The 14,026-nt window shown below is 34.3% G+C and overlaps 1 protein-coding gene across 2 annotated transcripts in view; it reads right to left on the minus strand.

The window, feature by feature from the left end:
* Window positions 1–14,026, minus strand: part of PALS2 (protein associated with LIN7 2, MAGUK p55 family member) — an 85,634-nt gene that overhangs the window by 19,110 nt on the left and 52,498 nt on the right. For both annotated transcript variants that reach the window (XM_090287103.1, XM_090287104.1), the window contains 3 exons: window positions 11,640–11,792; window positions 7,602–7,751; window positions 6,570–6,797 (listed from right to left, as the gene is read on the minus strand). In XM_090287103.1, coding sequence (XP_090143229.1) covers window positions 6,570–6,797; window positions 7,602–7,751; window positions 11,640–11,792 — 531 coding nt within the window. The remainder of the gene's footprint in view (window positions 1–6,569; window positions 6,798–7,601; window positions 7,752–11,639; window positions 11,793–14,026) is intronic.

Raw genomic sequence — 14,026 nt, forward strand, 5'->3', positions numbered from 1 at the left:
TTTAAACTGTTTTACTAATAGGCTATGGATGTTAACTGTTCATTCATTATTGAAAAGTTTCTAAACAGAACTTAACATATTTCAATATCACATTCTTATTAAAAGAAAGATCTGAATGACTAACAATCTAAAGCAGATGGAAGAGAGGAAAGGAAGTACAAATGGCTTTTAAATACAGGAGGAGAGTTCAACCTCACTCAGAGCAGAAAAACAAATTAAGACTATATTATGATTAACATTTTGTTCTTGTCAGATTAGCAGAAATCCAAATACATGCTATACCATGGCTGGACTGTGGCCAATAGTCATTCTTCTAGCAGGCTGGTAAAAATACAGGTTCAGTCCCTTGGGAGGACAATTTGGCGATAACTATCAAAATTACAAATGTAAAACATTCTGACCTAGCAATTCACTTCTGGGAATGTATTCAATGGCAATGTTATTCAGACATATACAAAGTGACTTATGTAGAAGACTACTAACTACTGAATTATTCCTAATTGAAAAAGATCAGACACAACCTACTTCCTTAACACCAGGGAACTGATTAAACAAATCTATATAACACTATGCAGATGTTTAAATGGGGGGGAGGGGATATATTTCAACAGGCAGACTATCCAAAAAAGAAAGAGACTCAAGATAACACAATTAAAACAAAACAAAACATAAAAACAAGGTTCAGAGTGTGTACACTATGTAATATTTTTGTTAAAAAGGAAGAAGGGGAAAAAGAATATATAATTGTTACTTACTTGCATATGAGTAAAGAAAATCTGGGAAGATAAAATAATACATGGTATCCTATGGGGGAGTGAGGACTAGATTAGAAGATTAGGAGGAAGGTTTCAACTGAATACATTTTTTAAGACAGGAGACAACAAAGACACTGATTCCCAAAATGTGCTATACACTTGCTTCAGCTAACGGCACAGAGAAAGTTCACACTGTGCAACGCGGGAAAGGAAAATTGGTGTGAAGCCTGGTGGTCTCCAAAAGTCAATGAGAGGGGCAGGGAGACCAAGGAGCCTACAGTGTGCAGAATAATCAGGGAGGAAAGGGTTACACTGAGAAAAGGCTCCACGGCTTCAGAGAACTCACTTGGGTCTTCAGCAAAGTACTGATCAGTGTGCCTGTTTGAGGTCACTACTCAAGGCCAAGGAAAGAACCAGTGTTAAAGAGAACAGCTTAATGAGTTTGTACAGGGTCAGAAATAGTCTCTACTTCACCAAGATGAGTGGGAAAACCTTGTAATTCATGAGGCATTGAGTATTAAGAAGGGTTGGTATTGTGTATTAAGAAGGGTTGTGCCCTACACTTAGTCCTGCTGTGGTTCTACTCAACAAAGCTTACAAAGCAAGACCTAAAGGGATCAAACTGCTCCCAAGTAACTTAAGTATCCTAGAACAAGGCCTAGGAATATTTCTAAGAATACAAAAATGTCTAGTATTCAACAAGGCAAATTCATGATGTCTGACAGTCAATCAAAAACTACCAGGCATGGAAATAAGCAGGAAAATATAACCTAAAATGCTCAGAAAAATCTATCACAAGTGATCCAAAAATGACAAATATGATTGAATTAATAGACATGAACATTAAAATAGTTATTTTCACTTTACATATTTATTCATATGTTCAAGAAGCTAGAGGAAGAAATGGGCATGTCAGGGAGAAAAATGCCAGACATAGAAGACTCAATTTGAATTTCTAAAGATGAAAACCCAAATGTCTGGGATGAACAGTATACCAGATGTGATTAATAGCAGATTATAGACATTTCAGAAGAAAAGATTAGTAAACCTGAGGACATAGCAAAGGAACCTATACAACATGAAAAATAAGGAGAAAACCAAACTGAAATAAATGAACAGAGTGTTACTGAGCTATGGGACAACTTTAAGGAGACAAATCTACATATAACTAGTGCCACCGAAGGACAGGAGAAACAGATAACTAGAAAAAATACCTAAGGAAATAACAGTCAAAATTCTATATTTGATGAAGAAAACAGCCTTTTTCAACAAATGGAACTGGAAAGATTGGATATCTGTATGCAAAACAACACCCAAACCTTTGATGCTTATTTACGCCCTGTACAAAAACTCATAAAGTAAATGGATCATAGAGCTTGGTGTAAAGCATAAAACTATAAAACTTATTTTAAATCCTCATTCAAGGGCATTTTTTAATTGCTTTGAGAGAGAGAGGAAATGTAGGGGGTGGGGGGAGAGGAGAAGAGAGAGGGGGAGGAGGAAGGGAGGTGAGGAGGGGACACACAGAGAGAGAGAGATCGATTGGTTGCCTTGTTGTATGCACCCCAGCTGGGAATTAAACCTGCAAACTGTTGGTCTATAGGATGACACTCCAACCAACGGAGCCACACTGGCCAGGGCAAAATTATAAAACTTTAAAAATGAAAAGATAGGATAAAAATATTTATGACTTTGAGATAGAAGCTTTTTTTACACAGAATAACAAAAGCAATATTTTTAATCATAAATTTTATTTTATGAATCAAAAAAACAGACAAATTAGACTTCATTAAAATAGTGACAGACTCATAGATAGAGAGTAGGCTGACAGCTGTCAGGAGGGAGTGGAGGGATTGAGCAAAAAAGGAGAACTCATGGACATGACCAACAGTGTGGTGACTGCCGGCGTAAAGCAGGAGGCGTAAAGCAGTGGGGGAGGGGTGAAGGAAGTGGAAGAGGGGGGATAAATGGTGACGGACTGACGGAGACCTGACTTGAGGTGGTGAATGCACAATGCCGCACACAGATGCTGTGCTGTAGAACTGTGCGTCTGAAATCTGTATCATTCTGTTAACCAGTGTCACCCCAACAACTTCAATTTTAAAAAAATTAAAAATGTCTGCTCTTTGTATTATACCGTGAAGAGAATGAAAAGACAAGCCTTTTCACTGGCAGAGGTTGTTGTAAACCTTAATTCTGATAAAGCACTTGTATCCAGGAGATATAAAGAATTCTCAAAACCAAATAACAAGAAAACACACAACTCAATAAAAAATGGATGAAAGATTTGAAGACATCACCAAAGTGGATATAAGCACGGAATAAATACATGAAAAGATGCTTAATGTTAGTAGTCATTAGGAAAATGCAAATTAAAATCACAAGATAAAGAGTGACCACACCAAAAGTTGGGGAAGATGTGCAGTAACTGAAATTCTCAATGCTGCTGGGAACATAAATTACTACCACCACTTTTGAAAATACCTTAACAGTACACCAGGTGTGATTAGCAGCAGATTATAGACAATTCAGAAGAAATAATAAGCCCCTATTTCAGGTTTTTCTGACTCAAAAGTGTCTTGGCTATTCATCTTATCAAATACTATAAAAAATCCATTGGAGTTTTTATTGGAATTTCATTGAATTTACAAATCAATTTGAGGAAAATTGACATCTTCACAATATTCTCTTTCTGTCCATGAACATGATATATATCGCTATTTATATAAAATTTCATCGTAACTTTTTGTGTGTGCAGCGGTCTTGAGTATTTTTGTAAAATATATTTCTAGACATAAATGTGACATTCTCTGATGCTACTGTAAATGTCTTACATTTCTAGATGTTTGCTGGTGACATATAGAAATGCAATTGGCTTTTGTATACTAATCTTATTTTCAAGTACCTTGCTAAACTCTATTACTTCTAATAATTTATAGTTTGGGGGAGCTTCTATGAAAAAATACTTATTTATTTTTGTCTTTTTGTGCATACTGAACTTTCAGTAAAATAGTGGACAGAAGTGATACTAGTGAACATCATTCTTTAGTTCTTAATTTTCAAAAAAACAGGCAAAGACAATCTGTTTTAAACTTACGTGCTGGCTTCTTTGGCTTAATGAATGCCAAGAAATAATTTTGTATAAGCCATACTCTAAAAGGCAGGAATGTCCAGGAGGCTCAGAATTTTATTACATACTAAACAAAAATTTTTAAAGTAGTCAAAATTCTTGAAGTTTTATTTTTTTTAAAGTTGAGTGAAGTCTGTTGGCCTCATTAAAATGCCGAACAATATCACCCTCTTCCCCAAAAGCAAGTGGTACTTTTCCATCCAGCTTCTGCCAATGTCCTTAAGCTTGCTGACATCAAGCTGGTCTAAGATGCTGGGGGGCATTCTGTCAGCTGCTTTGTCTAAACAGGGCTGATAATGGTGAAAGTATTTGCTGCCACAGATGTCTGAGCGTTAGGACTATGAAAGTGGGTCACGATTCCCTGGTTTGCAAACATACTTACTTCTTTGATATCAGAGATACTATTTACTCCTAGTTTCGTTAAAGAAAACTAAACATTTTCACCATCTGTTATAAAAGATATTTGTTTAATCATCTGCTACTCTATGTATCATCTCAGGGCAACTCCTTGTTACCGATCACAATTACGCCTGAAGTTCAGCAAGCTTCTCTTGGCACTCACATAGTCTCGGGCAGACCAGCTGAGGGTCCCGTTCCTCATTTTAAAGAGAATGCTTCCAATAGTCAACTTACTATTCAAAATGTTTGTTCAATTTTTTTAAAAAGCAAGATTTAAAAGACTCTTTCCTGTTCCTAAATTATTAATCTTTTTTAAGGAATCATGAATAGGTATTGAGTTTTATAAAATTCTCTATTGGGGTTTCCCCTTTTAATCTGTTAATGTGCTTGGTTACATATATGGATTTTCTGATATGACACCATCCTAGCATACATGGGATAAATCCAACTTGAACATGTTGTATTATCATTTTTATACATGATTACATTTCATCTGTTAATATTTTGTTGAGAATTTTTACATATATATCCTTGAGTGAAATGAAACTTTACATTTCTTTTCTTATAATATTTTTTTGTACCTGGGTCATGCAGGCCTCAAAGAATGAGAAAAAATAATTCAATTTGGCCTTAATGAACAAAAATGGAATTATGAACAGCCTACGGGCACTCAATCTACATGTATGTTGAAGAACTTCAGAATTAACTACAACGAGGTCTCCCCAATCAGGACTGAATGATTGGCAGCTACTGGTAAAGCTGAACTGTGTTTGGAAAGTAAGGAAAGGGTTTCTCTAACTTTTCTAAAACTAGCCTGGTTTGGTAGGGGGAGGCAAGGATATGTGTTTATGGGTGTTTTAAAGAACATAAAACTTAACAACAGAAATCCGCAAATAACTAAATCTATATAACTGTTAAATAAACTATTCTTTTTCTTTTCACTAAAAAAAAAAAAAAAAAAAAAAAGAATTAACTACAACTTATAATTTACCTTAGTGTTCAAATTTTAACAGAGATAGACCCTTAGGATTTTTAGTAAGTACCTCAAGTGATACCGATAGGGATGACCCACTGACCAAGCTTTGAAAAACACCACGCTGGGGAGGGAGAGCTCCCGGCTCCCGTCGGCTCTCACAGAGACTCTTGGAGCTGAAGAGGCTCAATGCCCTTGCTTCCCCCTAGTATTCCTTAAGTGAGATAACCATAGTTTGCCCAGAACATGCCTTGTTTATGCCTGTTATTACAGTGTAAGGAGCAATCACTCCCCTCTCACTTAAGATGCCAATATGGATATGTTTCAGCTCTCTAGTTCGAAGTCTTCACATTAGTTCTTTTTTTTTTCTTTTTTTATGGTTGGATAGACCTGAAACTGCCTTAGGCTTGAATGACCTCTCCTTCCCCATCTTATTTCAAAGAACTGCATGGAAATGATACAGCCTTTTAAATTTTCATATTAACAATATGAAAATAAGATGTACTAACAGAATTTTAGGTTTAAAAAATCTTAAAGCTTCACTCACACATGAAACAATACATTTCTGGAACAAACCTGAACAATTAATGGCACCTAAAACACTGGCAGGTATCTCCTATTTCTGCATTATCTCGGCTTGAAAACCCTCTCCTCAGTTCCAGCGCTCCCACAGCAATCGTCAGTTGTTTCTTTGTAACTACTTCATTACTTTTCCTTCCTTTATAATTCTGCTACCCCAGCAATTTTCAACCTTCTTCATCTTATGGCACACAAACTGTTGTGATTCATTCCTACCAGATGGCTACTGTTGGGCTAGCTGCTGTCTTTTTTTTTTTTTCTTTTTTAATTTGACAATCTAAGGGAAAAGAGGTCAGTGCCCCTGGCTAAAGTCAGATATTGCATGTTTTAAAAATTCTTGCGGCACACTGATAGAAATTTGCTGCTCTAGCCCCTCATGTGCAAGCTATACTACAGGTGGTTGGGACTCCATTATTCTCTCACGGGGCCTGTACATAACAGATATCAAAAATGTCTGCTAGACTACAAGGCCTTAGGGTTTTTCTGGTACCTAGCTGTACTTTACTGAAGTGGCATGGATCATGGTGTTCCCAAAGAGATTTCTTTACTAATTATTTTATAGTAGTAAGATGATATTAATTTAAAAATCAGCCATGATACAATAAGGCAATTCAGAACAATTAAATCAGATTTTCCCTCTCTTTAGCAAAAGTGTAGCAAGTGGTGGTTATATCCAACAGTTGATTAAAGAAATACAAATACTCTTAATATTACCAAGAATTTTATTACTAACCTGTTGAGGAGTAATGGTATCTCTATAGCTTGGTAAAATTTTCAGGGTCACACTTCCACTAATATTTTTCAGTAATTCTTGTAATTCCTTTGGATTGTTTCCAACCTCATGGCCATTGACTTCTTTAATGATATCTCCCACATGAAGCAGACCTTGTCGATCTATCATGCCTCCGTGAAGGATTCGGGCAATGACCAGGTCATTATTTTCAACCCTAAATGTTACACCCTAAAGGAAATAAGGAATGGGACTGTTATTGATTTTAGATTTTAAAAAAATGATCCAGAAAAAATCTTAAATACTCATGAATACGTATATATAAGAAAATAATTGTAAAAGTAGATGAGTGAATCATTCCTGTTTTTTTTATGTTCTCTCCTGTGTCAATATTCTAATCTCCTCAAACCATGTGCAACTGTGACAACACACGCCATCCTTACAAAAAGGACTTCCATGGCAAGGTGAACATGAAGACATGAAACCTGTGCTAGGCTGCATTCCCCAGGACAAGAGGAACCTCGAAGGAACAAGACAGGGGAGTTGTGCATTCTGATAGCCTTGTTCCTGGCTTTTCTTTTTCCTATTTCACTGTTTTATAGTCAGGATCCAGAAATAATAATTTTAGCAGGAAACTGTAAACATCACTACTTATACAGCCCTACCATGTCTTTACTTTCTAACAACAACTTTCTTCTGTGTTTTGATGTAATCATTAGCAAGCAACATGAGATAATTTCTTCAAAAGCTGTAGGGAAACAAATAAAGTACTTATTTTCTGAAATTTTTGCTGCCCATTAGCAAACTACTAGCCTCCATTTCAGTCTAACTTTTATCTTGGTTTAATTTTGTACGCTATATAAAGTTGAGAGAGCATCAAGTGTGCATTTTATATAGAGGCCACAAAAGACATAAAACAAATACAAATAGTTTCATTATGACATAAGTTATGAAAGAGAAAAATATGAGATATAGTGAATGGGCCACAAGTATGTCAGATTTCAGATAGAAGAAGGCACTGATTCATCTACTCACCAATGGTTCCCCAGCTCTTTTGTGAATACCAAGAATACGAATGGCATCTACTGGTAATAACTGATTATTGACAGAATTATTCATTTCTGGGCTTGAAGGAGGTGAATCATAACACTTTGATGCCACAATATCATGGGCCTCCAAGAGCGACTATAAGAATTGAAAACAGACTGTGGTTAATTACTGAGGAAAAAAGTTATTAAAGATAACTTAGTTGATTATCCCAGTGTAGTACTAAAAATCTCCAAGGCACACATTAGTGAATCCCTAAATTTGAGTCAAATCAAATGTATATAGAATTTTTTAAAAGAAATATAAACATATTTTAAACACCAAATAATATGGTACTCCTTGTTTTAAGAAATTTGAAGTGTTTTGTGATGTTGTAAAAAGTGGCATGTTCAATGGAAACTGAACCTGGATTTCCAAGTGTGGGGCAATGGAGGCACCGGAGTGCATTGCCACCATTGCCATCACCATCAGCTCCATTCAATATTTACCATCAATCCCTATCAATTAGTGATCATACAAACTCAACTGGCAGGAACCCTAATTTTTACCCTGGAAGTGTTATGTTAACAATACCATACATTTTTTACATGTACAAGATGTTTGCTAAAAAGATGTCCAATAGAAAATAGAAAAATATCAGCAAGTTATATCAGTAATAGAAAACTTCATATTAGAAATAAAGGCTGTAGTCTACAAAATATACATATTCAAGGGGACAAAATGAGCCAACTTCTACATATACTATACATGTGCTATCTTCATGGATGACTTTGATTTAGCTTTCTAGAAATTTATTTTTTTGTATATTTATTTTTCTTTTTCATTTATACTGTACAGAAAGCTAAGTTTAAAATTTTTTTTTGAGTGGATGGAATGTGAGTTCAAAACAATAAATCAAAACACAAAGAAAGGAGCAAATGTCAACAGATTCAGAATAGAGATAATCAGCATACAGGTTTAATTGGTCATTTCTGGTTATTTCATGAAAATATGTATAAGAGACTAAAGAAAATTTTCAAAAAGAAAACTGTCACAAATTTATATATAAGGATTATTCCTATAAATGCTGGAAGTCACTAAAATCTCTCATCTAGTCTTTTGTTTTCACCCTATACTCATTTCTTAGAAAATATTATTCACTTCTAGGACTTTAACCACTACTCATACATTGATAATTCCCAATTTTGTATCTTTGGTTCAGAACTTTCATGAGCTTCAGATTCATGTATTAAAAATCTGCCTACAACTGAGCAAAATTATGATAATTTGAAAATCAAAGAGTTAAGGATTGTAGAATATTAAAACATATTGAATTAATGGAAAATCCATACATCCACAGTACTATTTAAAAAACAAAGGACTGAAAAAACACATTTGTTACTTTTTAAGATTGCTATTTTAAACAATTCTTTATTTTGAAAATCGGTACAGGGAAGGATCAAACATTTCCCTGACTTTTCAGTGGGAAATGAATTATAGAGCAAACTAAATCATCCATTTGAAGAGGAAAAGCTGTTTTTTATAGAAGAACACCAGCTAATAAATGTAGAATGAGAGAATTTTAAATGTCCTTTTGGATTATTAATGAGTTCATCAGTAAGCAAATGACTGAAAGGAAACATCATTTGCATAATGCCAGAATAACACACTAGATTACTTCTAGTGGGAAGGCTTTCAAAGGAAGGATTAGACTGTCATTGCCCTTAATCAAGGGACCAATCTCAGTATCAATAGTGGTAGTCTAACCGGTATTATACACCTTCTGAGGTTATTTAATTCATGTTGTATCACATCATTTAAGATGAATGAATTCTAGTTCCAAATAATTAACTTGAATCGTCAACCTTTTAGATAGAACTTCTGTTTATAGGAAATAGAAGGAGTAAATGGGGAAGCAACCAGATACATCCAGAAAGTGGGACATTCTACAGGACGATAACCTGGTCTCTTCAAAAGGTCAACATCATAATCAAGGGAGAGGGGATGGTCCAATCAGATGCTACACATGGACCTAGGTTGCCAACCTATATGTACAAACCAGCTATAAAGAATATTTTCACATCAAATATAGATATTTGAATATGTATGTACACTACATGAGATGGAAGTCCACTGAAATGGAAAAGTGGAAATCAATGATTGAAAAAAAAGGGTAAATTATAAAATGATATCAATTATTAAAAAAAAGTACATTTATGCAAAAAAAAGAGGAATCTACACTAAGATAGTACAGTACTAATTTAGGTAATAAAAATGCAATGTCTTAATTTTTTACATTTGCTTGCTATTTCCTAATTGTATGTATTTATTAAACTTTATATAAATTAATATTTATTAAATTTTATGTCATCGTCGTCGTCGGTAGCCAGATGCTTCTGAGGTATCACAAACTTAACATGGTCAGTTATCTTAACATGAACATGTCCAAAAGAGTTTCTCCTAGAGCAGCGGTTCTCAACCTGTGGGTCGCGACCCCTTTGGGGGTCATACAACCCTTTCACAGGGGTCGCCTAAGACCATCGGAAAACACATATATAATTTCATATTGTTTTTGTGATGAATCACTATGCTTTAATTATGTTCAATTTGTAACAATGAAAATACATCCTGCATATCAGATATTTACATTACGATTCATAACAGTAGCAAAGTTACAGTGATGAAGTAGCAACGAAAATAATTTTATGGTTGGGGGTCACCACAACATGAGGAGCTGTATTAAAGGGTCGCGGCATTAGGAAGGTTGAGAACCACTGTTCTAGAGTGTTCCTAAACTCGGGATGCCATCAATTGTCAGAAATCCTATCCTTAATCAACGTCCCACGTCTCTCTTCTGCAACTGTCACATGTAACCAGTGACCAAGTCCTATTAATTTTACTGTTTAAAACTTGGAATCCTTCTTTGTATACTGCCATCCCCACTTCTTGTCTTATACTTAACAATCTAGCTCCATAATCTGACCTCTTGCTATTTAATACCTCCTCTCATCCTTGTCCAAGTTTTCCCATTGTCCTCAGGATAAAGTCCGAATAACTTATGTCTTATAGGTATGTCTTATAAGCCCTCAATCAACTGGGCCCTGCATAAAGGGTGTCTCTGCTGTGTGTCCATTTTCTTTTGTATTTCAGATACTGATTTATGTAGGAAGCCATCTCACTATAAATCTTCAAATTTTATAGTAATGTTGTTAGAGAGCCACAGAAAATCTTTGAGAAAAAGCAAGAGGATGTTGCTTCCTAAGATCTGCAGTGGAAAGCAGGTGACACTTTATTAGTCTATCCCACAACCGTTTATTGAATAGTGCGTCCTTTCCCCACTACAATGTACCATCTCTGTCGTAAACCAGGGTGCTGTATGTGCGTGGATATATTTCTGGGGTTGCTGTTCTCATCAATTTATTTTTCTAATGCTGATGCAATGCCATACTGTCTTCATCAGAGATTTATAAGAAATCTCCCCCACCCCCTTTCTCTTCTAGAATTGGTTCTTCTTTGTTAAAATGATTAACTCTTCACTGACACAGAACGATGCTTATTTTGCACTTATTTTTTGGACCTATCAAAAGTATGTTATGTAATAGCTTCTACCCTTACATGGCTCTCTGTTGCTCCAATGTCATCAGTTGCACCCCGTCTTAGAAGCAATACTGACAATGTGTGTGACTGGTCACAGGAAGGTCTGGGAAGCAGTGGTAGTGAGGAAGAAAAATCCAGTATCATGAAGAAAAATGTCAACAGCATGCAGTCCGATGGTGAATTAGCTTTTTTTAAATTACACAAAGAGAAATCTATTCTGATGTATTCTGTGACAGATATCAGACATTTATGTAATGTCTGTTAGTTACATATATCTGTTTATATATCCTCAGAATATCAGGATATTAAAATACCTTTATTGGGATTTACATATTACAAAATACGGCCCTAAATAATATTTAAAAACCTCATGTTAAACTGGAACATAACTACTAAATTATTCAATTGGGAACACAGTGGACTTGGAGAGAAGAGACAGGGCAAGTTTACCTGGAAGTGAGGCTCTTTGAGTATACCAACCAGTTCTGCCACATTTTCATCCACATTGACTAGAGGAGTGATATCTTCAAGAATTTCATTGACTAATTCCAAGTTATTGTCACTGACAGCTTCTAGTTTTGAGTCTTCTAGCCTCTCATGAGCCTAAAAAGACAACAGTAAACTAATAATACATATTGTTTTGCTCCAGACTGTGGTTTTCTTCTTGATCTGTTTTTTTTTTTTTTCATAAAGCTTAAAAGATATGACTTGAAGGTCTGATTCACTGAAACCAAATTTAATAATTCAATCAGAGGCAACATATATATATGTGTATATACATATATATACACATATATATATATTTAGTAAATGTTTTCATGCATTATAATAAATCTTAGCCTCTACTCCTATAATAAGTAATGGAAAACTCATTTTTATAATTAAACTATGAAAAAACTAAACAGGCCAAGTAACAATAAGAAACATTACATTTCCTCCCCAACAGAATTTCCTAATGACTTTCTAGTCTAGGCTCAAACTCTAGATGATACTGTTCATGCTTTATTAAAATAAATGATTAAGCATAATAAAAATAAAAAATAGAAACATAATCATTATATAAATTACAATTCAAAAAATAATAAAGATCATTTTGGGAAACCCAGAACTCTAATGCTACCATTTTCCAATTTTTGAAAATCAGCAAAAAAATGAATTCAGGCAATGCAGTTCTTGAACTGGGTCTTAAAGGACTGTATGATTTCATGATTATATATCTTAAGCTTTGTAAAAATCTCATAATCTTTTTCACATAAAATAAGACTGTGAATCACACTATCACAGAAAATAAGTAGCTCTAATCATCCTTTAATAGTAGGAATAGAGTTTTTAAAATTTATTTATTGATTTTAGAAAAGGAGAAGGGGAGAAGAGTGAGAACAAGAGAGAGAAACATCAATTTCTTATTCCACTTATTTATGCACTCATTGGTTGATTCTTGTATGTGCTCACACCAGGGATAGAACCCACAACCTTGGCGTATTGGGACAACAGTAACCAACTGAACTATCTGGATAAGGCCAAAGCAGACTTCTAAATTCAAACTGAGAATTAGTATTAAGTAGTCTTCATCTTTCAGCGTTCTTTGTTTTTTGATAAATATTTGCTGTCTGATTTTGAAGACAGGCAAAGAAAGCATAATTATTAAGATTTAGTTCATAAATGAAAGCATGTAAGATGCCAAGTCTTACACATATTTTAAGATTCATTTCTGTAAATGCTGAAGAAAAGTCCAAATTTCAACTGGCAACAGTATCAATTAAACTTTATTTGATACCTATAATACTTACATGTTATTTCTATCACACGGAGAAAATCATTCAGAGTCCAAATAAACATTTTAATTTTTAAAATTCAATTTTTTATTTAAATATTTTTTGGGTGATTCACAAAGGAAAGCAAGTTTTTAAATAGAAGTGGGGGCTATATATTAAGTAATATTTTTAAGAAACACCTCAGAACAAGAAATTTTAAGTCACATGAAATAAATTGATAAAGAAGAAATTATAATTACTTTTAAATGAAGAGAAATGTCAAAAGACCAAATGTAATTTAAACAGAGGGGAAAGTTTCTACCATATTGAGATAAGAAAAAAAATTAAGAAGACTAGAAATGCCACAAAGAATGAAAATAGGTAAATGTGAACTTTTTTGAAAGCCTGAGAAGGATAGGATAATGAGGACACTCAATACCTATCATGGAATGAATAACAACATTGGAAAAAAACTAAAATAATACGTATACATAATTGGTTAGCTCTTCCAAAACAAGACAGAATTACTGTTTTAATACAGAATACTTGCTTTAATAAATATCTAATTCAGCAGCATTAATCTTGCAATACTCAACACTCATATGATAGTATTAAGAAAACTTAAAACAAAAAATAGTTAATATTTATTGAGGGCTTTGTATGTGTGTGTGTGTATCAGGAACTATACAAATATTCTCAGTACAGTATGAGTGTGTGTGAGTGTATGTGTCTGTAAGTGTGTGTGAGTGTATGTGTCTGTAAGTCTGTGCAAGTGTATGTGTGTGTGTGTTTTCAGCAAAGGGGTTTGTTATTATCATCCTCACCTTACAGACATAGACATTGATGCAAAATGAGATAAAGTGATTTAAGTTCACTATGCTGGTAAGAGACAGAGTCTGGTAATCTATTATCAAGGCCTGAGCTCTTACCTACTAAAGCTTATTTTACTTTATCACTACCAGACAACCATGCTAATAACATCACCTTGTAGTTCATTATTCAATCTAATATGTGATGCATTATTTTCACTTATTTAAATGTGTAAGAGATGCTCTTTCTGCTAGTTGATTTGTTGCTTCTTGG

Source organism: Furipterus horrens, unplaced genomic scaffold (genome assembly GCF_987537825.1).
Source record: "Furipterus horrens unplaced genomic scaffold, mFurHor1.1.pri manual_scaffold_9, whole genome shotgun sequence".
Classification (NCBI taxonomy): Eukaryota; Metazoa; Chordata; class Mammalia; order Chiroptera; family Furipteridae; genus Furipterus; species Furipterus horrens.